This window comes from Vanessa cardui, chromosome 9, assembly GCF_905220365.1.
Source record: "Vanessa cardui chromosome 9, ilVanCard2.1, whole genome shotgun sequence".
Taxonomy (NCBI): Eukaryota; Metazoa; Arthropoda; class Insecta; order Lepidoptera; family Nymphalidae; genus Vanessa; species Vanessa cardui.
The window spans coordinates 2173530-2201188 of record NC_061131.1 but is presented as its reverse complement, the minus strand read 5'-3'; the positions used below and the strand labels follow the sequence as shown (position 1 = coordinate 2201188).

General features: G+C 34.8%; 2 protein-coding genes across 2 annotated transcripts in view; both read left to right on the top strand.

Moving 5' to 3' along the window:
• LOC124532331 (aminopeptidase N-like) overlaps positions 1-16087 on the top strand; it is a 38434-nt gene extending 22347 nt beyond the window's left edge. The window contains exons 8-16 of the mRNA XM_047107193.1: positions 6484-6667; positions 7070-7265; positions 7856-7995; positions 11990-12124; positions 12597-12777; positions 13651-13825; positions 14492-14638; positions 15158-15236; positions 15789-16087. Coding sequence (XP_046963149.1) covers positions 6484-6667; positions 7070-7265; positions 7856-7995; positions 11990-12124; positions 12597-12777; positions 13651-13825; positions 14492-14638; positions 15158-15236; positions 15789-16010 — 1459 coding nt within the window. The 3' untranslated portion in view covers positions 16011-16087. The remainder of the gene's footprint in view (positions 1-6483; positions 6668-7069; positions 7266-7855; positions 7996-11989; positions 12125-12596; positions 12778-13650; positions 13826-14491; positions 14639-15157; positions 15237-15788) is intronic.
• Positions 16088-16890: 803 nt separating this feature from the next.
• On the top strand, positions 16891-27252 carry LOC124532554 (membrane alanyl aminopeptidase-like). The gene is made up of 14 exons (XM_047107509.1): positions 16891-17652; positions 18115-18267; positions 19444-19731; positions 20446-20626; positions 21021-21292; positions 21802-21970; positions 22136-22313; positions 22769-22872; positions 23341-23514; positions 23989-24176; positions 24535-24711; positions 24982-25128; positions 25369-25447; positions 27001-27252. Exons 1-14 carry the CDS (start codon positions 17075-17077, stop codon positions 27217-27219), a joined length of 2907 nt encoding a protein of 968 aa, XP_046963465.1. The 5' UTR covers positions 16891-17074; the 3' UTR covers positions 27220-27252.
• Positions 27253-27659: the final 407 nt, after the last annotated feature.

Sequence of the window (27659 nt, the reverse complement as noted above, 5' to 3'; positions counted from 1 at the left end):
ATGTTTAAAGCCTTTGCTCTTACGTATACCTTTGCAACCTTGGGCTTTAAATAAGACATTTTACTCACATTTTGAAAATTATATCTCTTAATAGTTTCAACTTTATGAGCTAAAAAAATTGCCTTCAATGCCATACAGCAAGGCTTCTGTTTTGTTATTATTTATTGAAGAGTTTTTTTGTGAGTGTTCAAAACTCTTAAATAAATATTTATCTTAAATAAATATTATCTTATCTTTAGGAAATCTAAACGGAACTATTTGGACATAAAACTCTTTGGAACACAAAAAAAAAGAATTTTGTAAATCTGTCGAATCGCCTGAAATAATGCAAATAACGTTCAAATTAAGAATAGCCTCCTTTTTTAAATAATGTTGGAAATAGCTATTCTAGCAAAAATAAATGAATGTTTAAATGAGTAGAGATCGATTCTGTAGACTTTGACTGATTTGCAGTGTTAAAAAGAAACATTCGATGACAAGCGAATTAAGAAACTGCGATTATAGTTTTTTTTTTTAATTTCTTCTTGATAAAGCTTTGAGATTCAGGCCTGATGTAATAAAAAAAATAAGTTTTTGACATATAGATATATATATATATATATATCTCAAAGCTTTATCAAGAAGAAATTAAAATATATATATATAACATTAAACATTCATGTATTTTGTGTTTGAAAAAAATAAATAATCGCATCTCGGTTTTCATATTTAGTAACGGGGCTTTTTGCATTGTAAAATGAAACTCATAACTGCTTGTAAGCGATTTGGCAGATTTTATCGCCAGCCGGCGATTGGTTAGTTGGGGCGCTTACGTGTTCAGCCGTTGTGTATAACCAATATTGTTACAACCCTAGTTAATACAAAAAACGATTTGTTATGTAACAGCTCGACTTCGACGACCTCCGTGGTCGAGTAGAGTGTACACCGGTTTCCATGGGTAGAGGTCCCGGGTACAATGCCCAGCTGGTTCTTGTTGTCTTGGGTCTGGGTCTTTGTGGTACCATCGTTACTTCCGGTTTTCCATAACACAAGTGCTTTAGCTACTTACATTGGGATCAGAGTATGTGATGTTGTCCAATATTTACTTATTATTTATTTTTTAAGATCTAAGAACAATTTAAACGTATATTAATTTTTTATTTGAGAAAATTACTTTGATGACGTATCTAGTACGTAATAAACCGACGTATCGCGGCGTCACGTGTGCCTGTGACTTTACCGTTTCACATTTAAATGTTTTCCTTATTATGTTTTGAGTGTGAATTCAATAATCCACATATATCAGCAATTTACGTAAGTTCAGCCTTCAGTGACAGGTTTTAGTCGCGATTAGTAGAATTATTGTACGAGACGTAATCAAAAAGGTTATGTATTTTTCAGAGACATAAATTTTAAGTTACATTTATTAACATTTTCTTTTTAACATTAAATCCTTAAAGTATACGAATATGAATTTAAAATAGTTACTGTATAAGTTTTGACTGCGTGGAATGGTGGCAAAAATGCACCTCGTTGAATCGGAAAAAACAACATCTACATAAAACGTCTTTCATCTCAAAATGATCGACTACCAAAGGATTTAAAAAAATTTCAAAATAAATTTTATTCAAGTGGGCTTTTACAAGCACTTTGAATCGTCATTTAACAATTAAGTGAAGCTACCACCGGTTCGAAAAGTAGATTCTATCGAGAAGAACCGGCAAAAAACTCAGTAGTTACTCTTTTTCAACATTAAAATAATACAAAGTCAAGTTATATAGATATATATATATATATATATCTCAAACTTATTTTTTTATATATACGTACTTAACTTATTTTTTATATAACGTCTCGGCTCAACGACTGTCGGATCAGGTGCGAGTCATTCTGCGTAACAACAGGCTGAGTGACACCGTACTTGATCGGATTCGCTCAGAAACGTGTAATAGCGGTGTAACTTCCGGCCCGTCAACGCCCGTGGTTGAGGAACCACTTCCTGCAATACCACAGGGCCCAGAACATGATGATGAGGACGGTGGTGACATGGCTATTACAACAAGTAAGTACAGTGATCAACTGAGGAGCGCACTGGGGGATGCGATTCGGGAGTATCGTAACACTCCCGCTGAGCTTAGGCCACGATTGCCACGTTTGCCCATGTCTAAACGGAATAGGGACCTAGTGTGCACTTTGGATTCACTGCTCGCAGATTATTTTGAGAGCAGTGAAAATCTCGAGGATACGCACTCAATTCTGTTTTGTGCGGCTGTTGCAGCATGTCGTGTAGCCGGTGTTACATTTGAAGACGCCGAACGTGCTACACGACCAAAGGCTGCTGCACCGGCCTGGCAGAGCAGGATTGAGAAGCGAATTAGTGAGACCAGAGTGCTCATTGGGAAACTATATTGTTTTAAGGAAGGGAATACGCGTCCACGTGTAATGCGTTTCGTGGGGCGGGCATTCTTGAGGACTGGTATCGGTCCGCAAGAGTATCCATCCCATGTCGTGGAGCGTATTGACTTCCTAAAACAAAAAGTTTATGCATGGGCAAGCCGCATCCGTCGGTACAGGCGGCGAGTGGACCGTTATCACTTGAATCGCAAATTCCAGAGCGATCAAAGGTGGGTGTACAGAACGTGGGAGCGACTCGACCAGGATGTGAGCGATGGATGCCGCCCAGATGATGATGCCACGAATACATTTTGGCGCAACATCTGGTCGGTACCCGTCGACCACATTGAAGGTGATTGGATGCTGGAGGTCAGGCAAGCGTGCGAGCCTTTGGAAGTGATGGGAAAAATTTCCATCGCTTCTGAAGATGTAGCCGCCGCAGTTCGCTCTGTTCCCAACTGGAAGTCTCCGGGACCGGACGGACTGCATAGCTTCTGGCTAAAATGGCTGCGCAGCTCGCATGAATGCTTGGCATTTCAGTTCCAGTCAGCTCTAGAGTCTGGGTCGCTTCCACAGTTCCTTACCACCGGAGTCACCCACCTGCTCCATAAGTCAGGTAGTGCAACGGATCCTAAAAATTATAGACCGATTACTTGTTTACCGACGGTCTATAAGCTCCTTACCTCCATTCTGAGAGATAAGATTAATAGTCACATACAGAATAATAGTATTTTGTCTGTCTCTCAGAATGGATGTAGGGGTGGATCACGAGGCACTAAGGAGCTACTCCTCATTGATATGACCATTAGCCAACAGGTTCGTCGTTTTCGAAAGAGTCTGTCGACATGCTGGATAGATTACAAGAAGGCCTATGATTCCGTGCCGCATACATGGCTCTTGAGGGTGCTGGATTTGTATAAATTAGATACAACTCTATGCAGTTTCTTGAGATCATGTATGAGGCAATGGCGGACAGTTCTTCGCTATCCAGGATGCCGAACGATTCATGGTGATGACGAACCAATAAGGATTGAGCGGGGAATATTCCAGGGCGATAGTTTGAGTCCATTGTGGTTTTGTTTAGCCTTGAACCCTCTAAGTACTCTGTTGGAGGGTTCAAGGCTAGGCTATTGTTTGCGGAGAGGAGGTAAAGTAATATCCCACCTACTTTACATGGATGACTTAAAGCTCTTTGCACCTTCAGGTTCACAACTAGTGGAGTTACTAAAGGTAACAGAAACTTTTAGTAATTCTATTAGAATGGAATTTGGAGTTGACAAATGCGCGGTTATGCATGTAAAACGAGGAGAGATTATGGAATCTGACGGATTACAAAATTCAGATTCCATAAACTTTAAATCACTGTCCGCAAACGAATCATACAAATACTTGGGTATGTCGGAAGCGTTAGGCATCAATGTGACCGACATGAAACAATCATTGCAGGAGCGTTTCTTTGGTCGCCTGAAAAAAGTACTCAAAAGTCTTTTATCAGGTGGCAATAAGGTTCGCGCCTTCAATGGTTGGGTCATGCCGGTCTTAATGTACTCTTTCGGCATACTCAAGTGGACTCAAAAAGAACTAGACGCCTTGGATAGGAGAGTCCGTGTCCTGCTGACTGCATATCTAATGCATCATCCTCGGTCTTCGGTGATGAGATTGTATGTCCCACGGAGATATGGTGGCCGTGGCTTTTTAAATGCCAAGACCCTACATAACCGTGAGGTATACAAACTCAGGGAGTATTTCCTCCACACTGACTTGGATATGCACCGAGATGTAGTTATAATGGACAAGAGGCTAACTCCGCTCTCCTTAGGCAAAGAGAACTGGCGCAAGCCTGTAGTACTAAGTACTGAGAACCGCAAGGAGGTATGGAAGAGCAAGGAGTTACACGGACGCTTCTATCGGGCCCTTCATGGACCCAATGAGGACTTTATGGCGTCCGTATCTTGGCTACGGTTCGGTAACCTATTTGGTGAAACCGAAGGTTTTGTCTGTGCGATTATGGACGAAGTTATCATGACGAACAATTACCGGAAGTATATTGTGAGGGATGGCACGGTGGACATATGTCGGGCGTGTCACACTCCGGGCGAATCCCTTAGACATATTATTTCCGGTTGTTCTCGTCTTGCTAACGGAGAATATTTGTACAGACATAATCAAGTGGCCAAGATTATCCATCAACAACTTGCATTTCGATACGGTCTTGTGGTATCAGAGGTACCATACTACAGGTATGTGCCCGACCCAGTTCTCGAGAATGGTCATATCACACTGTACTGGGACCGATCTATAATCACTGACAGGACTGTTGTCGCCAACAAGCCTGATATAGTGGTGATAGATCGGTCAGAGCGCCGCACGATAATTGTTGATATCACCATCCCTCATGACGAGAATCTCGTGAAGGCTGAGAAAGATAAACAAATAAAATATCTTGACTTAGCTCACGAGGTTGTCGACATGTGGGATGTGGATACAGCAGTTATTGTGCCGATAGTTGTTTCAGCGAATGGTCTAATGGCCAAGAGCCTCGACCAACACCTTAAGAGGCTCTCGTTGGGTAGCTGGGTCAAGGGTCTGATGCAGAAGGCAGTACTCCTCGGCACGGCTCGTATTGTGAGGAAGTTCCTCTCTCTGGAGCCCTGACCACCGGTGGCTTGGACCCTGTTCCCGCCACTGGTTGGCCTCTGTATTTTATATTTTTAAATATATTTTATATGTTTGTATTTTATATTTAAAAATATAATATTATATGAGTGAAAATAATAATAATAATAAAAATGCTTTATTGTTAACCATTTCTTACATCTTACAATAGTGCAGCCCTGACTTCTGAACTAGTGTTAACCGTGTGTCAGAAGTCAGTTCCTTCCCAACGTTATTACAATTCTAAAGGGTATTACAATAAGTTCTTAAGACTAATTACTATTATTTTAATTAATAAATCTAAAACCCAGACCGTGTGTGTGTGTGTGTGTGTGAGTATGTGAGTGTGTGTGTGTGTGAGTATGTGCATGTATGTGTGATGAAGATGTGCAGATGAAGTGTATGCGTCTATCTTAAATTTGGTTAAATACAATTATTTAAATTAATATATCCTGCTTGGGAATCAACAGGTATTAACTCTACGCTTTTTTATCATTTATAAAATCTTGTATCGAATAATATGACTTTTTTACCAATGTATTTTTTATAAGCGATTTGAATTTACGAAACGGCAAAGTTAAAAATGTCGAAGGAATTTTATTTTTCCATATAATAAGTATTCGTTGAATATAAGTGTGAATTCGTATTACTATAACGGTTCGATATACAAATATCACATATTACATAATATATTTTATATATGTATATGAATGATATGATAATATACACATGACGATGGTTTCAGTCGTAAAACGTTTCAACTCCGCTTCCACGTGTTATAGCAAGTTGTTTCTTATCTACCTATACAAAAAGGTTATCTCACACAAACATTTTAATTTAAATAAAACTGACAGTTGGGCTTTTGTTCTGTAGAAGCGCTTGTGCTAGCCTATCTGGGATGGTAGCACTCACTGAGCCAGTGTAACTATTGGTACAATGGACACCAAATTTTAGCTCCAAAGGCCGGTGTGGCATCGTAAAAAATATTAAATAATTGTTACAGCGCCAATGCCTTCGGGCGATGTTGACTACTAACCGTCCGCCCTTCCACCTATGTATATATTTTATAAAAGAAGACCCTTTGTAAGCACATATTGTCAGAAAGCCCCTAGTTCCCATGACTTCTATTATGCACTTTTATTATCTATATGTCTTTGCTATACATAACATACGTTTATTTTGTAGATACTTTATGTGTTTGGATGTAAATTGGTTTTTAATTATTAAATACCGCCTTCGTGGTTTTATGTTTGACCTAAAGGTGACTGGCAGAGAATGCCTTCGGGCATTGAGTCTACCTTTCGTCCTATTTACTCTGTAGTGGTCAATACAGTATTAAAATAAAAAAATATTAAATTCTTACATTGGCACGATCAAACATACAAACCAATTTTACTTCATACATATGTGAGTGAAATAAGTTTCCTAATTGATACAAATATTTATCTTCCACAGCTCACGTCGTGCTGTCGGTCCAGCCGATCTCTACGCTGGCCTACAACAGGCTTTAGATGAGTCTAACCACACGATAGATTGGCCAATTTCAACGATTATGCAAAGATGGACCACACAAGGTGGATTCCCAGTACTTAATGTCCGAAGGTCGGCTGTGACCGCTGAATCTGTATTCGTATCTCAGGTAAACCACAACAAAGAAAAATTTTCAATTCAATTTAATAATCTGAATGGAATTTTCGGTGAACATAGTTGCGATGGATTATGTAAATTTCTTAACCTTGGCTGAAACTTGACATGAATCATTAACAATCTACAATGGAGTTGCATGCCTAAAAAAACTTTAATTAAATTTAGAATGGTGTAATTATTACTATACTACTATACTTAATATTTGTCAAAGTATTATAGATATTTATATTTTTAACTTAAGGCACTGCAATGCACATTCTTGAAGACTGTCTATGAAAAAATGATTAATTAGATCGTTTTTAAACCCACTAACCCAAATTAATCTATTTGTATCACGGTGTAAAAAAAATATTTTATGATAATATACTAATACTTTATTCCTAATTGCCTACAGCAACGTTTCTTAACTGATTCATCCTTATCATCACCGGACACCTGGCACGTACCTATTAATTGGGTACTTTCAACTAATCCGGACTTCTCAGAAACGAAGCCCCAGCGTTGGCTCGCTCCCACTGGTCCCGCCCTAGCGATTGACATACCAGGGCTCAGTGATGCTGAATGGTTCATTTTCAATAAACAACAAACAGGTCAGTGCTAAACCTTAATATATAGTTATTCTAAGTATCTGAATCCAATATTACGAAATATGTCATCTCTTTGAAATATCTTCTAAACCAAATTTTTGGATTAAAAAGTTTTATTTATTTCTCTGAAAATTAAATGAAACTCAACTAATTGAAATGATTAATTGACAAGTTTGTTGCTAAAACGAAAGCAAGGAAGAGAAGAAAAATTAATTAATTTGCTCAGTTTTTAGTTAAAAAATCCAAATCCAAAAGCTTTTGTATACCAAGGATAGGTAAATGTCATGTGAAGAAGTAATGAAGTGGAAATTATACTCTGATAGGTGTTTTCTATTTGGTTTCTCCTATATCTGCATTTAAGACATGATTATCAAGCACCAGACAAACTGACTCCAGCTTGATGGCTTGTCAGATATTTGATGAATGTCGAAGAAAGGACTCTCGCCAGCTTCTTTAATTTGTCGTTTTATAAGATACAATTTAACAGGGTACAAATGGTTCGGCTCATACGACCATAAATACGTGACTTAGTTTTCCTCAATTTCAATAATAAATTTGAAACGTTAAATCTATTTAATTATTATATTCAACAGGTTACTACAGAGTCAACTATAACGTTGAAAACTGGCAAGCCCTAGCAAATGTTCTCATCAGATCTCACAACACAATACATTTATTGAATCGTGCTCAAATTATCGACGATTCCTTCAACCTCGCTAGAAATGGAAGACTCGTGAGTATACTTATTTCTCCATATCTGATAACAAAGAAATCGAGATTTCTCCTATTATTGTCGTCAAAAATTTCGTTATAAATCTTCGCTACATAATAGGGCTTCGAACAGTTCTACCTGGATGGGTAACACCATTTATCTCCTCAAAAGAGTAATATTTTAAAAGATAAGTGAGTCAGTGTAACTATAGGATTCCGAGGTAGATAACGCATTGATATGATGAAATATTAACATTCTTAAATATCAATGACAACATAGCTTATGAAGGAAGCGGTGTCAAAAAAGTTTATGCCTGGCACCTCAGATTTCTTTGGATTCATGTGGGAATAGTAAATCCTACATTTAATAGTACCCCGTATTGTATACTAATCTATTATCATTGATAGTTGTAAGCATCCGTTGATACATAGCTCTCAATAATATAATCAGCTTAAATCAAGGAGATTATTATTATTAGTCACTTAGAGCTTACGTCATATCTTAGTTTATGAATATTGAAATACTAAGCCCGTTATTCATGCATAAGCTCTTGTATTTATTTCACGTCATATGAGATATATAAATTGAACACTAGGTAAATATTTTTCTAAATATGCCTATTTAAGTAAAGTATACTTTGATTTTGATGTTGAATATATCGCGTGCTTAAAGGAAACATCGTGAGGTAACCTGTGAGGTGACATTTATCACATATGTATCCCCCGACCTGAATATATCGTGCTCCAATTCTAATCATTTATAATAAAGGTCACTGACCTACATACAAGAGGCAAAATGGCCCAGTGGTTAGAACGCGTGCATCTTAACCGATGATTGCGAGTCTAATCCAGGCAAGCAGGTGGTAGGGTTTTGTGCAAGCCCGTCTGGGTGGCTACCACCCACTCATCAGTTATTCTACCGCCAAACAACATTACTCAGTACTGTTGTGTTCCGGTTTGAAGAGTGAGTGAGCCAGTGTTACTACAGGCACAAGGGACATAGCATCTTAGTTCCCAAGGTTAGTGGCGCATTGACGATTTAAGGAATAGTTAATATTTCCTACAGCGTCATTGTTTATGGGTCATGGTGTCCACTTACCATCAGGTGGCCCATATGCTCGTCCGCCAAATTATGCCATAAAAAACCCGGAATACTCATGTGCTTAATTTGTGTTCATAATTCATCTCGCTCAGGGGTGAAGGGAAACACAGTGAGGAAACTGCATGTACCAAATATCACAGAAATTCTGCCACATGTGTATTCCACTAATCCGCATTGGAGCGTGGTGGGATATGTTCCAAACCTTCTCGTCAAAGGGAGAGGAGGGCTTAACCCAGCAGTGGGAAATTTACAGGCTGTTGTTTTTGTTTGTTGGTATTGACCTACATTTGAATTATCATTTCGATGATTAATATTCTGCGTTGAAATCTATGTTAAATTCAAAACAAGCCGCAGAACAAATTATGTTTTATGCTTTGAAACATATAGTACGACACAACTTAGATGTAGCATCGGCAAAATTCTTAAAACCGATCACATCCGAATTAAGTACGAGTATTTCTTATGTGAATATGATCTTTACACAAACGTATTAACTTGTATTAATCATATAACCTAATATAACCGTCAATTTGACACGTCACTGACGCGAGAATCTATAGCGTCGAATGGCGCGATAGGGAGTTGTTTCTATTGGTTGTATAAATAGGGAGTAATCGGTTTTATTCAATTTGCCGATGCTACATCTAAGTTTTGTTGAATTATACGCATTCAGGTGTCGGCTATGTCAGCAATTGCATAACAATTGCGCATCGAAGCAGAATCGTTGACGGTGTTCACTCGAGTGTATCGAACACAATGGTCACCAAATAATCTAATATGTTACGGGATAATAAATCGTTTTCTTTAACATTACTGTAAAGGAATTTTCTTTGTGATATTTAACACTGCTTTCGAATAGAATATATATTATAAGTTTCCTATTATAATATTATAAGGAAATATATTTTGTTTGTTTGTATTTAGAGGGTAATTTCCAGAACTGATGATTTCAATGTTTTTTTTTTCAATAGTAATGTGCAACCCGAGGCGATTAGCTAGTATAAGAACTGATTTATAAGGGAATTTCGATTACAGTAACAGTAACAGTCTGTAAATTTCCCACAGCTAGGCTAAGGCCTCCTCTCCCACTAAGGAAAGCGTTTGGAACATATTCCACCATGCTGTTCCATTCCAATTTCGATTAGCAAGCTAAATGTTATATATGATTTAAAAAGCGCCACTATGGTTCACAATTTAAATAGTGACAGATATATATCATCTGTAGCATTTACGTATGTTACGAGTATTTATGTTATTACTGAAATTATATATTCATTTATTTTTAAGGAGTTGCCTGATGTTACGTGGTTACCTCAGGTCACAGCCATGGGCATCTTAAAAAAAATATTAACCATTGCTCACATAACCAATGCGCAAACTTGGGAACTAAGAGTTTTATCTCTCGTATCTGTAATTATACTGGCTCACATATCATATAGGAACACAACAATTATAATACTGGGTATTGCTTCTGGGAGGTAGTGTATATGACGAATGTAACATACCACTAAATAAAATTTTATAATTACAAAACTCAATAGGATTTTACTTCCTCGGTGCAATGTTTTTTGCGCTACGGGAATTAGGTTGTGCAAAATTTATAAGCCCTCCCGCCTAACTTAGAGGCAGTCTATACTGGTTCGAGCTCATTACTAAACTGATTGGTGGGTTTTTACTTGAAGATTAGTTTTTTATATAGAGTTGGCTTTTTATAAACACATAGATGTATTAGTCCAAGTCAAAAGCATGGCTTATATAGCACGGCTTTGACGATCTCCGTGGTCGAGTCGTGTGTACATCGGTTTTCTTAAGTACGCCACTCTGAGGTCCCGGGTTCGATTCCCGACCGATTCGATGTAGAAGGTTTATTAGTGTCTGATTTTCCATAACACAAGTGCTCCAGCTACTTACATTGGGATCAGAGTAATGTATGTGATGTTGTCCAATATATATTAAATTATTATTATTATATAATATTCACAATAAGGTTATTGTATCATTAATTTATGAAGATAACACAAAATCTTATATTATATTTATTTTTAATTTCATGCTGACTAAGGATTTAAAGCGGTAAGATAGATTTCAATATAATTATTTAAAATAAATTTTATCGGTAATATAATATAAATGTAATCAATTATTACATTTTTATTTTAGTACCGACGGAATTATTTGTAATAAACCTTGATAAAATTTAGGTAATAATGAAATTTACATTTGAATACGAGCGCGAAGACCGCTCCTCACCACGAATATTCGCTTGTATTTTCAGAACTGATCATTACACATTTCGTCGATTTTGTAATAAGTTGTGACGTCACATCGCCTTTTTTTGCCTTTTATATGTCGACAATATAATCGAATCAATACTTAGTGTTATTAGTAACCTTCGTTAAGTAAACTGCCTTAACTATAGACGTGTGCTTAAAATCGAATCTTAAATTGATATAAAACACGCATGCTTGTCAGCCATTGAAACAGTACCCCTATATACTGTATACTAATACATAATGTGACGTAACAGACGAGTGGGCTGATGGACCACCACAAGAAATAACATTTAATTTAGTTTGTATAAATTTAATAAGGCAGATTAATGACTCAGTTGAAGACCAAAGCTGCGTTATGGAATGAAACAAGCGGAGATTATACGTGTTTATCGAAAAGGAAAATGCTGAAATTAAACTTATAAGAATCGAATGATTTCCTACATAGTCTTACTATATTAATGCAAAATTGAGGTAGTTTTGAGGTAACTTCTTTATCGAAAAAAGGTTTCCCAAAACCTGCTCTTACAAAATAGAAATAGTATGTAATAGATTCAACGATTTTACTCAAAAGTTTCAACCTAGTAACAGATGTCAATAAATTTTTCGTGTATCAAAAATTTTAATTAAAATAATTTCGACAGGACTACAGGTACGCATTCGAAGTGTCCCGGTATTTGATTAACGAAACTGATTACATCGCTTGGGGAGCGGCGGACGCGGCCTTCAGCTATCTCGACGTTGTGCTCGCCGGGTCGGAGGCCTATCAACTATTCCAGGTATTGCATTATTGATTTCGCATAAACTAATACCTCATAAAATATTCTCTTTCAATTAAATGTTATATATTAACGTCCAATTTCTGAACTTTAACGCTAGACTAATTTGGTGTCAGTCGGTAACAAAGTTGACGAAAGTCGATCACAAAATAATAATTATAACTTTGTAGGCATTTTATTTTAGTAGAATTGCCCACTTGGAGCATGAAGTGGGCTTATGAACTTGAAAACATTTAACAAACATAGTTTTCATATATGCATAATTTAAGTATTAACAACATCAAATAATGCTTCATTATCACTATATAGTTTTACATTTTCGTAACTATGTATTATTTTAGAAACTTTACAATATATACATGGAAAATAAAACTGTCTTTAAACTTAAGCTTATTTATAACATATTTCGGTCATCTGAAGTTATCTCGTAAAATTTTAATAATTTTTCATTTTTCAACTTATTCAAATTTAGCAATACGTCCTTCATCTCACCCAACCTTTATACGCTCACCTTGGATTTGACATTCGCGACGACGAAGAGCACGTGACTCCTTTCCATAGGAATATCATCCTCAACCTGAACTGCCGGTATGGTAACCAACACTGCGTCAACACAGCGCAACAAATGTTGCAGGAACTCAGAAGCAATTCCAGTAAGTGATATGTATTAAATCAAATTTAGTAGCGATTATTACTAGCGACCCGGCCCGGCTTCGCACGGGTGCAATACTTATACTAAAAACACCTGTGTCCAGCATTGGACAAATATGGGCTACATTAAACTTCTAAAATTATATGTGTGTCTTTACTATATTGTCCATATATTATATAAAAAACTGTCTATTATAAATGCCTATTAAAAAAAACCGCATTAAAATTATGTCATTTTAAAATCTCAGCATACATAGGGTCAGACAGCGGTAAGCGACTTTGTTTGACACTGTTATGATACTATCATTTATTTACAAAGTAATTACGTATTACAATACTAATGCCACATTATCTTAAAGAAGACATTATGGCTGAGGATCAAAAAATATATTTAAAAGGTTAAAATTACAATTTCGACACCAGAAGACATTCGACATACAGTCGGGGTAAAAAAAGATTCATCACTTTAAGATATATTTGCGGTAGTTGTTAATAATATTTCCTTTGTTCTTCAAATAGACAAATGTCATCTTAGTCTACCCGTGACCACGAACACTGCAAAGTGCTCGAAACGTCGGGATGTTTAAAAATAATTAATAAACGCGATTCATCCGTTATAATTAGTTTTATTTAAATATATTTTCGTGTGCTCAGTATTAGCGATAATCTGCTTTACCGATTGAGAATGACATATTGCGTCGCAATGATTTAATGTTTAGATTCAAAAGGTACTAAGAGTTTAAGACTTGATAAACGAATAAATTTGAAAACTGACGAAAGTTTTCTTACTCAGACTGTACAACTTAAAATTGATGTAAATCGTAGGAATGAAATGGATCTAAAAAAAGCATGTTAACATAAATATATTTTCGTAGGCTATGTCGTGAAAGCGGATATACAGACAACAGTTTTCTGCTCCGGTTTGCGTGGAGGCAGTGTTGATAACTTTAATTTCTTATGGGAGAGGTATCTTGCCAGCCAAGACTCCAGTGAGCAATCTATTCTCTTAAACGCTCTTGGATGTACTTCGAATGAGACTCTTCGAGACTTGTAAGTACAACTAGTAGTAAGTATTACAAATAAACCAATGAGGTGGTCCATTGGTTTATTTGAAAACTTATATGGAAAAAGATACCGAAGGTACTGGATATAAACCTAGATTCGGGATTTTATATTTTACACTCCGATTGAGGCTACATTTTTCGACGACCTCCATGGTCGAGTGGTGTGTACACCGGTTTTCATGGGTACGCCACTCTGAGGTCCCGGGTTCGATTCCCGGCCGAGTCGATGTAGATTACCATTAAATTTCTATGTTGTCTTGGGTCTGGGTGTTTGTGGTACCGTTGTTACTTCTAATTTCCATAACACAAGTGCTTCAGCTACTTACATTGGGATCAGAGTAATGTTGTCTCATATTATAATTATATATTTAATTTCTCTGTGATTTTTCCAACTATTGGAAGACAATTTCATTAGTCTGTTATCTTGAAAAAATAGAGAGAGCCGTGTTTTTTTATGATATGGGGGGCAGACGAGGCTCATCTGATGGAAAGTGATCACCACAGCCCATGGACATCTGCAACACCGAAAGGGCTTGCAGGTGCGTTGCCGGCCTTTGTTTGAGCTCTCCTGTATTATTTAATCTTGTGTATATGAAATTGAGTTAGAGATTGTTATTATTTATAGAAATATTATAAACATTCTTATTTCCAGTTATTTAAACCAAGTTATCGATAAGAACTCCTCCGTGAGGGAACAAGACAGGCATTCGATTCTCGTGTCTGTGATTAACGCGAGTCCTGAAGGCATGGAAAGAGCTTTATATTTTGTCTTGGAACACTTCGCTACGATTCAGCAAAAGTAAGTATAATAAATCTAAGCGTAAAAATAATTTGTTCAACATTATTTATTTCATTAATTTTTGGACAATATCATAAACAACATCATCAAAATCTTTTACAAGCACTTTTGACTCGTCATTTAAAAAGTATATTAAGTGAAGCTACCACCGGTTCGGAAAGTAGATTCCACTGAGAAAATCCGGCAAGAAACTCAGTGGTTACTCTTATTCAACATTTAAAAATACAGTCATGTTATTTAATTACAATTATATATGCATGTATTTATCGAATTCTTTAAAGTGTGTAAATAACAAAAAAAGTGTTGTAAACGAATATCTAAAGCGATTACATGCTGGTTGATATGGTGGGATACTCTCTAAATAATTCCCTCAATTAGGAGTAAAGGCTGTAAGACATTTACTGACTGTTCCTGCATTACTTTACTTTTACTTTATTAAATTAATGTGTAATTTTCGCCTTCATCTATCAACTTGAATATTTATATATTTTTAACATAATTGTATAACATTTTCAACAGCGTACAAGGCCTTACTGGTACCACAAACATTCTCAACGCTTTCGCACGAAGATTGACGACCAGAGACCACTTAGTGAGAGTAAGTGAACTTGTATTTTTTCATCCATACAATATGAAGCAATAAGTGTTATTTCAGATAATCTATACGTGTTATTAAATTGGAGCGCCTTTTTGTAACATTTAAATAACCGCTTTTTACTACATTTTACACAGTACATATACCAAAGTCTACAGTCTAAATCTACAGTCTATCGGTTTGTTTCGTTTGTTCCTGTTAATCTCAGTCAGAAAAACGTGATCAAATTTCTTAATATAGAAAGATAGGCAAATAGGCTGACTGATGGTCAATAGTATTGCAAAACTACAACCAAGTAATCTTACATGATTATAGACTAAAATTAATATTTTTAGTCTAATTAAATCAAAATATGCTTTATTCGAGTACTCTTTTACAAGCACTTTTGAATCCTTATTTAACAACTATATTAAGTGAACCTTCCACGTGTTTGGAAAGTAGATTCTACGGAGAAATACCGGCAATTTTTCAACATTTAAAAATAAATTTCGTCTAGTTAAATACGTTAAAAAAAGTTCTAATTCCACGGTTTTTTAATTATTTTTTTATCCTCAGATAAGCACCTTTGCATCTCGATACCAGAACTACTTCACCGCTGGGGAAACCGCGTCAGTGAACGCGATCATAGAGAACATTTCGGCTTCGATCGCTTGGACCCAGAGAAACTACAATGTAGTCAATAATTGGCTTAACGTTAACTACGGCAGCAACGCGAATGTTTTAACGTCTGGCTTCCTCATAATCATTTCAATCTTCATCACCCTCTACAATTATTGAGGATTGTTATTTTCTTTGTGATATTAAGTTATATTGATCCATTTGTAAAATATAAGAGAATAAATTAAATAAATATATGTTAACGTTGTCATTATATATCTCTAGTTGTGTTTCTTTTCCTGAGCTCATAGATTTACTTTTAGTTACACATTTAAAATCCCTCTTAAAACTTTTTTATATTTATTTTTCATATTTAATAAAAAGAAAGAAATTTTTTGCTCTATTTTTTGGAATATTTATTCATAGAATACATTAATGTCCCGACTAATATTTAAACTGCGTTTTAACATTCTGTAAATTAAGCATGATAAAATAATTATCTTATATTATTTTTATACGAAAAAGTATCGCAAACTTTTGATCATTTGAGATATTCCTCGATTTCCGAAAATAATAAGTACGTACTGTTGCAGATAAGATTATAAATGATAGTGTCAATCAAGAAGAGTAAGTATCTGATAGTATTGGTATGATTAATTTGTAAAAGTTTGCTTATTTTTTTATGAATGTTATTTTTTGTCATTATGGTATTTTTATATCATTAATTTATTCCCAAGTATACTGTTTTCCGAAAAGAAAGTATAGTAATTTAAAAAAATCTGTACTGAAATTACAGTATAACGTATTTTTTTTATTCCAACACAATGGTATACTAAATTACCGTTTCAATTTTTTATAACATTTTTAGTTCGAAAATTTATATCACCGTTTCTTTTCATTCAGAAATATGTTCAATTACATAAATAATATTCAGTAGAAATACCCATTTAAATAAACTACTTACAAATATACATATTACATACCTAATCAGGTAAAGTGACTTACATATTCAAACTACGTTTTAATAAAAATACACAATACGTAATCCTCTGAAAATGATACACATGGGCTGATCAGCTAGTCAGCAGTCAAATTCAATTGTTATCTCGTATCGTAACGCATGTGACATTATCAGTATATCTCGTCTGTAAATCGGATTCGACCTCTTTGCAATTTGGGATCATTGAGTTGTGAACTTGTGTCCGCATGGGACATTGCAGTGTTTATTAACCGGCCTTACAAAAATGGCCCGGACTAAGTTTAAGTGGCAATTAATTATTTACCTTAGCCTCATCGTTTCGAATGATGCAAGGTCACTTCCGATTCTAAAACCATTGACTTTACAAACGACAGATAGTGTTTATCCCAATGTTATACAAGAGGCACCCATTGAAACGATTGAAGCCCTTACAAAAGATACACAGAACGAATTAAAAGAAACAAAAATAAATGATACGCGCGATTTTCAACATGAATCCTTGATGAGATCTAATGTAAGACCTGGACAAGAAGTAAGACGGTATACCGTTGAAATCAAGAGAAATGGCGACAGTTTCGAAGGCAGGGCTGTTATTGATGTTCAACTGACTGAAGCGACAAGGAATAATCCAATACAGTTCAATGCAGTAGATATGAGAATCAACAATGTTCTGGTCGGTGTATTGACAAGTGCGAATGCAGTAGAGGCAGACTTCAGACTCAATAATCAACAATTACAAATAACACCACCTCAATCAGCTACGTCCTATGTTGTGATCATAGAATACAATTTCGATCTAAGTGATGCTGGTGTTGGACTTTATAAGGGACAGTATCAAGACACGTAAGATTCGTTTTGTTTTGAAAGCATATAGTCGTTACTTATTTAATTTTTAAGCTTCTAATTATTTGATGAATTTGAAATGGATGACCTATTTATCTATATAGCCTTTTTAAAGATACATTAACAATCATTGTTACTTTTTTGTACCTAAAAAGGATACCTTTTTTGCCTCAAACCGATCACCACTAAAATGTAAAACCACGGTCTATCGGTCTAATTCGCTATAGTTGAACATATTATTATGGCGCTGATTTTGTCAGATAATTCATGTGACAAAAAATTACTATTTCTTAATTTATAACCAGCCTAACAGATCACAATAAGTTTTTATATTGATATTCGTCATTAAAGAAATAAAGTTATTGAGACGATCGTAATGTTGTTGCTAACCATACACTATCTTTATATTGATGTTAGACGTATTGACTTATATTCAATACATTTTTTTTTGACACCTTACAGAAGTTACGTAGCAATGAATCTGTTTCCGACGCATGCCAGGCGTGTCTTCCCATGTATGGATGAGCCTAATCTATCTACAATAACTACATTCACGTTCGAAGATATGGGATACGATACAGTATTTACGAATGCCATGCTAGCTCCAGACAGTGAGTAAGTACATTACAATGCAACTGCACTATACCGTACTGTACTGATCTTCTAAAAATGTATACTAGTTTAAATGAGATGACACTACTATGCATTAAGAATTTTTGAAAAGAAACACACATGACTCTTTTGTAATTTGCACTGAATTCTTGGCGAATTTTCTCGGTAGCACCGGTAGTAGCTTCACTTAATAATGTTTGTTAAACGATGATTCAAAAGTGCTTTTTTATGGTATAAGTTGGCGGACGAGCATATGGGCCACCTGATGGAAAGTGGTCACCATCGCCCATAGACATTGACGCTGTAAGAAATATTAACTATTCCTTACATCGTCAATGTGCCACCAACCTTGGGAACTAAGATGTTATGTCCGTTGTGCCTGTAGTTACACTGGCTCACTCACAATTCAGACCGGAACACAACAATACTGAGTACTGTTATTTAGCGGTAGAATAACTGATCAGTAGGTGGTACCTAGCCAGACGGGCTTGCACAAAGCCCTACCACCAAGTGCTTGTATTGTGCCTACTTATATTAAGTATATTATTATTTTGAATAGAGCTACTACCCGGTGGCGAGGAAAAACATTTTGGAGAAATATTCATGAATCGTATTATATCTTGCATGAGATCGACACAGAATAGAAGCAGCGTGTCGAAGTAACCTCAAAAAAGAGGTTGCATAAAAAACCTCAAACTGTCACTACTACACTAGTGAAATGTAGCAAAGGCAAATTCAATAAAACCAATTACTGCCGATTTACACAACCAATAGAAATAGCTCCCTATCACGGCACTCGACTCTATTCTTCGCTATAGATTCTCGCGTCAGTTCAACCCGAGAAAGCAAGTGAATATAAATCGACTTGTCAAATTGACGGATATATTAGGTTATATGATATTATAATTCATTACGTTTGCATAAAGATCAAATTCACATAAGAAATAAATATTGATAATTTGGGATAGCGTATTTAATTCGGATGTGATCGGTTTTATGAATTTTGCCGCTGAGACATCTAAGTTGTGCCGTACTATAATTGACACACGGTTGCCTTCTTGTTATAAAGAATGTAAAATATAAAGAAATAAGTCACTAATTAAGTTGTCGTCTTTATAAATGTAAAGAAATAAATCAATAATTCTAGTAGAATTTCATTACGAATTTATTTTTTTGTAGAACTACCTATAGAGCATTAGAAGGACCACCTTTTCTGTGGGGTATGATAGCTCATGACTTCCGAACTGTCGTTTCTCCTGCTACGAATGTACACTTGTACGTCCGTCAAGACGTTGGTAATCAAGGTGACTTCGCTTCTACTGCAATTCGAAGTTATTATTTAGCTTTGAATGAATGGACGGGAAAACCACACGACGAAATAATAGCAAACCAAGACGGAAGTCTGCACGTACTTGCTCTACCAGATGTTTCTAAGGATTGGTATGCGCTATCCACCGTATGTATTTGGTGAGTACAATTATATAAGACCATACAAACAGTTTACACGATAGAATCAGTCGTGAAAAAACATCACTAGTCCTTATGAACCGTTACATATTTTTCGTTGATAGTGTTACTATCGAAATTAATGTCAGTTTGAATTATAAAATTGTATGATTATAAACTACAGTCCGTTAAATTAAAATCACAAGATTATAAACTAAAGAAATTGTATACGTTTCATTGTATACACATATACCTACATATTGAATCACCATTCATAATCTTTTGACAGCTTACAATCTGGTAAGATAGATAGCCGTACATACAATTTTATAGTTAGATATATTATCACATTATGTTTTAAGTATGTATTTCTATATAAGAATAATTATGAATATTATTGACGACCTCCGCGGTCGAGTGTTGTGTACACAGGTTTTCATGGGTACACCACTCCGAGGTCCTGGGTTCGATTCCCGGCTGAGTCGATGTAGATTATCATTAGTTTTCTATGTTGTCTTGGGTCTGGGTGTTTGTGGTACCGTCGTTACTTCTGATTTTAATAACACAAGTGCTTTAGCTACTTACATTGGGTTCAGAGTAATGTACGTGATGTTGTCTCATATTTATTTATACGTGAAATTTCAAGTAAGCTTTCAAGAGCAATAAATATAGAGACAAATAACGATGTATCCTTTTAATTATTATAGTTATTTGTCATGTTGGTATTTATTTTAGGGAACCTTATGTTCTAATGGAAAATACCGGTTCTGTACTACAGAGGAAGGTAGTGATAGTAAATATCGCTGAAGCGATGTCGAAACAGTGGTTTGGATACGCATTATATCCAGAAAATTGGAGACATCAATGGATCATCTCTGGTCTAAGCAGTTACGCGGGTCACCATGTTGCGAAAGAAGTGAGTAAACATACATATTGCTGTGGTTTTAAAAGGACTGAAGTCCATTAATATATATTATACTTTTAGTATCAAGTATAGGAGCATTGGTTTTTATATAATTTAATTTTAATAAAAAAATATTTGTTTTTATATGAATGTCTTGAAAAATGCCAGTGCAGTAAACATATTTCATAGAAATGTACTTATGTCATTTTAGCATCAGGCCACAGAATTAAAAATTTTTTAATAACCTTAAATAGTTTAAACTTAATGTAGGTACGTATTCTATTTATACATATGACAAAACAGAAAACAGGTGTTTGAAATTTTATTTAAAAAAATACAAACCAAATATGACTTATTTATTCACGTATGCTATACTTGAATTTTTAATTATTCTAATGTTTTGCAGTTCCAGACAAGTCCTGATGATAGTCCATTAATCGATATGGACGCGATATTCCTAACTGATGTCATCCAAGAGAGTCTCCTACGTGATGCTTATGAAAATTCTCTACCTCTAGATCCAGGAGACAACATCTTTATAGAAAATCGTATAAGACTTAATTTAAATGGTATTTTAAACTATAAAGCTGCGGCAATATTGAGAATGTTCAATTTGATTCTTGGAGATGACGAAACAGATGTTATACAACGCGCTTCGAGAACACTTCTAATAAGCAGGTGAGATAAAGATAAGGATAAGCTATCTAATTTGTAAAGAATGACTGGTGTGTGATATACTTTTTGAACTTTGGAATCAAATTTAATTTTTTCGTATTCGAAATTTAAATTTTAGACTTTAGGAGAAAAAAACTATAATTTTAGATTGTGCTCGATTTAAAAATTCCTGTAGTACATGCATGGTATTTATTATCTGTTATCATGACGTATAATTATTGCTCAGTCGAGTTAGATCGAAAAGGGATTGGTTTAATAAAAATGAATTTCAGTTATTTTTCTTGGGATATATTTCGGTTTCCGAGTTTCACAAACGGTTGCGTCGTGATTTTAAGGGTGATTTTCGCTGTCCAATTAGGATTGGACAGCGGACAGAGGAAAAATTTTTCCTTTTGTTAATAATGTTAAAAAAAAACAGAAGCTACGGCTGCTTAAGTCTTTGATGAGCAAAAATATATCAAAATAAAATTAGGATAAATTTTTGTATTCATTTTAAATAACATCTATTACAGACCCCTACAACCATTAAATTTACAAAACTTTTATGATTCGATTACGAGTGAATTACCCGAAGACAACTTGGTTGATTCGAATATCGATTTCATGCAAAGTTGGTTAAGTAATAATGGATACCCTGTTGTCAACGTTAGACAGACACAAAATGGCGTGGTTCTATCTCAGGTAATACTTATATATACTAATATGTTTTTTTTTTTAATTTAAAAATTATAATTACAATATTTTTTGCCAGTTCTCCTATCCAAGATTGATTCGCATTCCTATTATTCATATAGGTAATTTACATCTCGATCAGGATAATCTTAAACCATATCTTTATTTTTTTAGCAACGGTTTGGTTTTACGACTGTATCACAAATTAACTATTTAGTTCCAATATCATATACCACGAGTTCTGAACCAAACTTTGATGATATCCAGCCTGAGTTCATGATGGATACTACACACGAATTAAATTTCCTGCTAGAAGATGATGCCTGGGTTATATTCAACTTACAAGGTCAAGGTAGGTAGTATTGCTGCCAAATTTGTGTTTTTCTTGGTAGTAACCTACCGACATATTTGTTGCATACATAATCCAACAGTCTATCCCTTAGCATAGTTTTGTATAATCGTAGTTAGTTTTAGGCTTGCATCTTCTTTATCGAATGAATCAATCATCCAATCAATTTGTTATTGATGATTTTTTAATGTTTTTTTACATGATATATTCATATAGATTATATGCTCACCCAATGATGAGTGATCACCACCATCCACAGACACCGATAAAAACTTTGTAAATTAAGAATTGATGTCCCTTACCTTTAATAACACTTATCGCTCACCCAAACTAAAACAAAACACTACTTATTAATGCTGCTTGGGAGTAGAATAAGGAGCTATTGGATGGTTCCTACTCAGACGTGCTGACACAAAATACAAAATTTAACAATAACATTTTAAAATTTCCTTTTCTAGGTTACTACCGCGTCAATTACGATGACCACTTGTGGGATAGGATTATTGCAGCGTTGGAAGATCCAGAGACTCGGGAAATTATACATCCATTTAACCGAGCTTCTGTAAGAATTGAAAATAATTTATCTTAAAATCATATTTTTTAAGTTCATCGTTAAATGTTATTCCACATGTTTGACAGAATCTTGACAGCCAGGCAAGCAAAATGACATTACAAAATATCCATTATTAGCGACCCGGCCCGTCTTTGCACGGTTACTTGATATGTATAGATATATTATCAACTAATTTCAAAAAAAATATTATAAAATGTAGCCTACGTGTTATTCTGATGGATATCCTATATTGCTGTAAAATTTCATTCAAATCCGTTAACTAATTTTGTTGTGACAGAGTAACAAACATACATCCATCCTCACAAACTTTCGCATTTATAATATTAGTAGGATTAGTAGAACGTTTTTTGAAAACAGTTTTTTTGGATTTTTGAAAATAAGCTCGGGGTTTACGTAATTAAAAAAGGTATCGCGTTTTTGGGTACGAAAACATGTTGAATATCAGATATGTTTCAGCTACTTGATGATGCCCTTAATTTGGCTCGCGCTGGAAGACTTGACTATGACATCGCACTGCGGATGGCACTTACCATGGAACATGAGTTGGATTATCCTGTCTGGCGTTCGTACGTAAGGAATATGGACTTTGTGAGGAAACGAATCGCCACATTGGATGAAGAAGTATACGTCGTAAGTATCCGAGTATTTTTATCAGTGTTTATTGTTTTAGAAGATATATGTACTATTTTTATAATTACTGAGCATACATTAAACGAACAAATACTAGATCGAAGACTTTTATTGCCACTATAAATTGAAACTTGCTTGGTGGTAGGGCTTTGTGCAAGCCCGCCTGGGCCAGTGTAACTCCAGGCACAAGGGCCATAACATCTTAGTTCCCAAGGTTGGTGGTGCATTGGCGATGAAAGGAATAGTTAATTTTTCTTGCAGCGTCATTGTTTATGAGCAGTTTAACCACTTGCCATCAGGTGGCGCATATGCTCGTCCACCAACCAATAGGAAAAAAGTAGTTTTTAAAATAATAAATTTATCGTGAAAAAGCTCTAAAATTTTATAACTTAACTTATCCTTATAAAAATGTTTGTCTATTTTAACACAAACTACGATTGTATAGGATATCCATTATTTAAACTTTTTTTAAAGAGAATGGTACGCAGAACGATCGCATTATTTGAAGAAGAATTCGGTTTTGTACCAAACACTGCAAATGAACCAGATATGCTCAGACTCACGCGAGCCTTGGTGATGGACCACGCCTGTCGCTCAGGATACGACCCTTGCGTTGCAGCTGCGGTGGACTTATTCTATGACCCTAGTGATAATGAAGTTGTGTAAGTATGAAACAAATTTAAAACTGTATTGGAAACCGAGTCTTCAGCTCTGTATTTTAATTTGCTTAATCTGAGGTTATAATTTAACATATGATCAGGGGCGAAGGAAAATATCATGAAAATTTAAGTCATACAAATGGATACACTAATCCACGTTGGAGTAGTCAATTTTAATAATATTCAAACCTTTTCGAATGGAGGAGCTTTGTAATAAAATGTTTAAGGACTGTTTCTTCTAAGAAAACACAATAATTTCAAGTTGAGAAGCGCTTTAACCACTAAAGCGCTTCTCAACTTGAAAGAATTACTTTATGGTATATCATTATGACTCTGATTTAATTAATTATATTTGCCCCAGGAACCCTAATATACCGAGTGATATAAGGCCAGCGGTATACTGTACTATGGTGAAAGTAGGCGATGAAGCTGTAATTGATGCCCTACGAGAACGATTAGTTATCGAACCTTCGATATACGAACGTGTCGTCATATTAGAATCCATGGCCTGTTCGGATGATCAAGAATTTATATCAAGGTCGGTATTATTTGTTTTTTCTTTTTTTATATAAAAAACTTTGAAAACAGTTAAAGATCCTTTTTAAAAAGTATTAAATAGCTACCACCACTCGTTCTGCCATAAGATCTTAATAAGTTTGCGGCCATTAGCATGTAAAAATGTATATGTAAACGTTGAAATTTCAGACTGTTATTTATTTTTTTTAATCTTCATTTCGATAATAAATTGTTTATGTTACTTAACGTTCAATGTTCTCTTTTCAAAAATACGATTTTTTTTGGTTTTTAGTTTACTCGAAGAAACGATTGACGGTGCTAATGAATACACTCTCGAGGAAAGAATGAAAATCTTTGCCGCTGTCGCCTCTTCGAGTTCGCAAAATTCACGTCTAGCATTGGAATTTTTGACCACACGAACTGGTACAATAAGGAATATGTAAGTTATATCTAATTACAAAATGTGTATGGCCTTTGACGGTATCTACTGTTCCTCAGCAACAAGATGGAAGATCTACGAGTAAATAAGTACGATATCAACATATTATATTATCTACTGAAACTATTCTTAATTGTGTACAATGAAGGACTTAATGCTATTTATTCCTATGTGAATAGTATTGATAGAATTTCTGTTTGATGCAAATATTGATCTAAACCGAAAACAATCATGTTTTAGGTATGGCGGACCAGAGCAACTTGACGAAGCCATATTTATTATAGCTGAAAATATCTTGGATGCTGAGATGGCAAGCAATGTAAGTATTTACCTTTTTTTGTATCTATAAATACAGATAAATTTGATTTAGCTACCAAACTATCTGAGGTTTCTTTATTATGACTGCGAGGTCTTCGAATTCATCGCGTCCATACTGCTTTTGAAGAGATGGCCTAGTGGTTACAACACGTACATCATAACCAATGATTACGTTTTCAAACCGAGACAAGCATTACTGAATTTTCATTTGTTAAATTTGTGTTCATAATTCGTCTCGTACTTGGCTATGAAGGAAAAAATCGCGAGGAAACCGGCATATATCTAATTGTGCCACATGTGTATTCCACCAACTCGTATTGGAGCAGCGTTGTGGAATATGCTTCTAATCTTCTCCTCGAATGGAGAGGAGACTTTAGCCCAGCAGCGGGAAATTTACAGGCTGTACATGTCATGTAGCATATACTTAGTACTATTGTGTTACGGTTTGAAGGGTAAGATAGTGTAACTACAGGTACAAGGGACATAACACGTTGGTTTCTCAATCTTGGCGCATTGGTCGTGTAAGAAGGGGTTAATATTTCTTATGCACAGTTGTGACCACTTACATACATTATACTTACTTCCATCTGATAGCTAATTTGCGAGTCTTCCTATCGATATCACAAAAACAAGATCATCCCAATATTCTGTTCCAAAGCGGGTGAGAGGTGGTGGTGACGAAGTTTCATCCAACTTTTTTCTTTCTTCAATTCATTCAATTTGTATTCTTTCACCATTGAACAACATATGATCTCATTATATTGATGAGCTCTCGGACAGTTTTAAACCCTTGGTTTGGTTAAAAAGTAGCTTAAATATTGGATCATAGTGATTCTCTATTTCAAATTATTACTTATTAAAAACGGAATGTTTACCATATTCGATAATTCGACATTATCTACGAATGTCTTTTTCACGCGAACATAAATAAATAGAGAGGCTAAAGGTAACCATGTCAAATTAAAATCATATATAAACAAAATAGAAAAAAACCAGTCAAAATTTTTGAAACATTTGCGATTTAGAGGTGGCCTTTCTGATAATACTGACAATAATGATATCTCGGGTATCATTCCGTTAAACGTGCGTATAAGAGACCAAATATTTTTATATAAAATTATACATAACATTGTTGATTCTAAGAATCTCCTTAATAATATACTTTTTAAATGTCCTCGCCTTAACGCGAGAAACCAAACATTATTTTTTGTACCCCTTTGTAAGTGTGACTATTTAAATAATATGTTTTTGTTACGTACATGTAAAAATTATAACAAATATTGTAAATAATTAGATATATTTCACTCAATAATTAGCGATTTTTAATTAAGTTTACGTCATATTATTTAACTATAACTGTTTCACTTGCATTTGGTACTTCCTACTTTTGTTTATATTTTTATTGTAATATGTCATTTTTTTGTATTAATTTTAAGTGGAAACATGATTGATTTATGTTCTCCTTATATTTGTATTTTTTACTATTAGGTGTAATTGTAATTGTTTGTTGCTTAAATAAATAAAAAGTTTCACATTCTCAATATCTATTCACAGTTTAACGTCTGGGTAAATTCATTGGAATCCATAAGCAACCTTGGCGACTCAAACATCGCAGCCGCCGACGCGAGAAGAATGATTTCTCAGAACTTGGTTTGGAACAACAATCGAATGGAGGAAGCTTTCGATTGGATCCAGGCGAATCATGCCCCTACAATATTCATTTCATCGTTTTTAGTTACTCTATCTTTATTAATGACTTTATTTAATTATTAATTTATTTATTTTATTTAGTAATAATACTTTAAAGTCTTATTATTTAATTAAAAAGTAATATAATAAAATAAGTTGTTAAATGATAAGTTTAAGTATTAATATTTATTTTATTATGTTCTAACAATAATGGATACTCTTTTCTATCTTTGAGATAGCAAATGTAGTTATTTTTGTTACTATTTTTCATTTAAACTAGCTTAGCACTATTTGAGCGTCACGTCTTGTTATATTTCGATTTTTAACTAGAACGTTCGACGTTTTCTATTTTATTACCTAGGTCGTAAGGTTTATAATCGCGTGTAACCGTATTTATTGGAACACGTCAGTATTGCACAAAGTGAATTTTAAGTGAATGATTATAAGTTAATTTTATTTTTAGTGTTATAGTATAAATATATTTAATGCATTTTCACTCATAAGTGTATCATATAAGAAATATT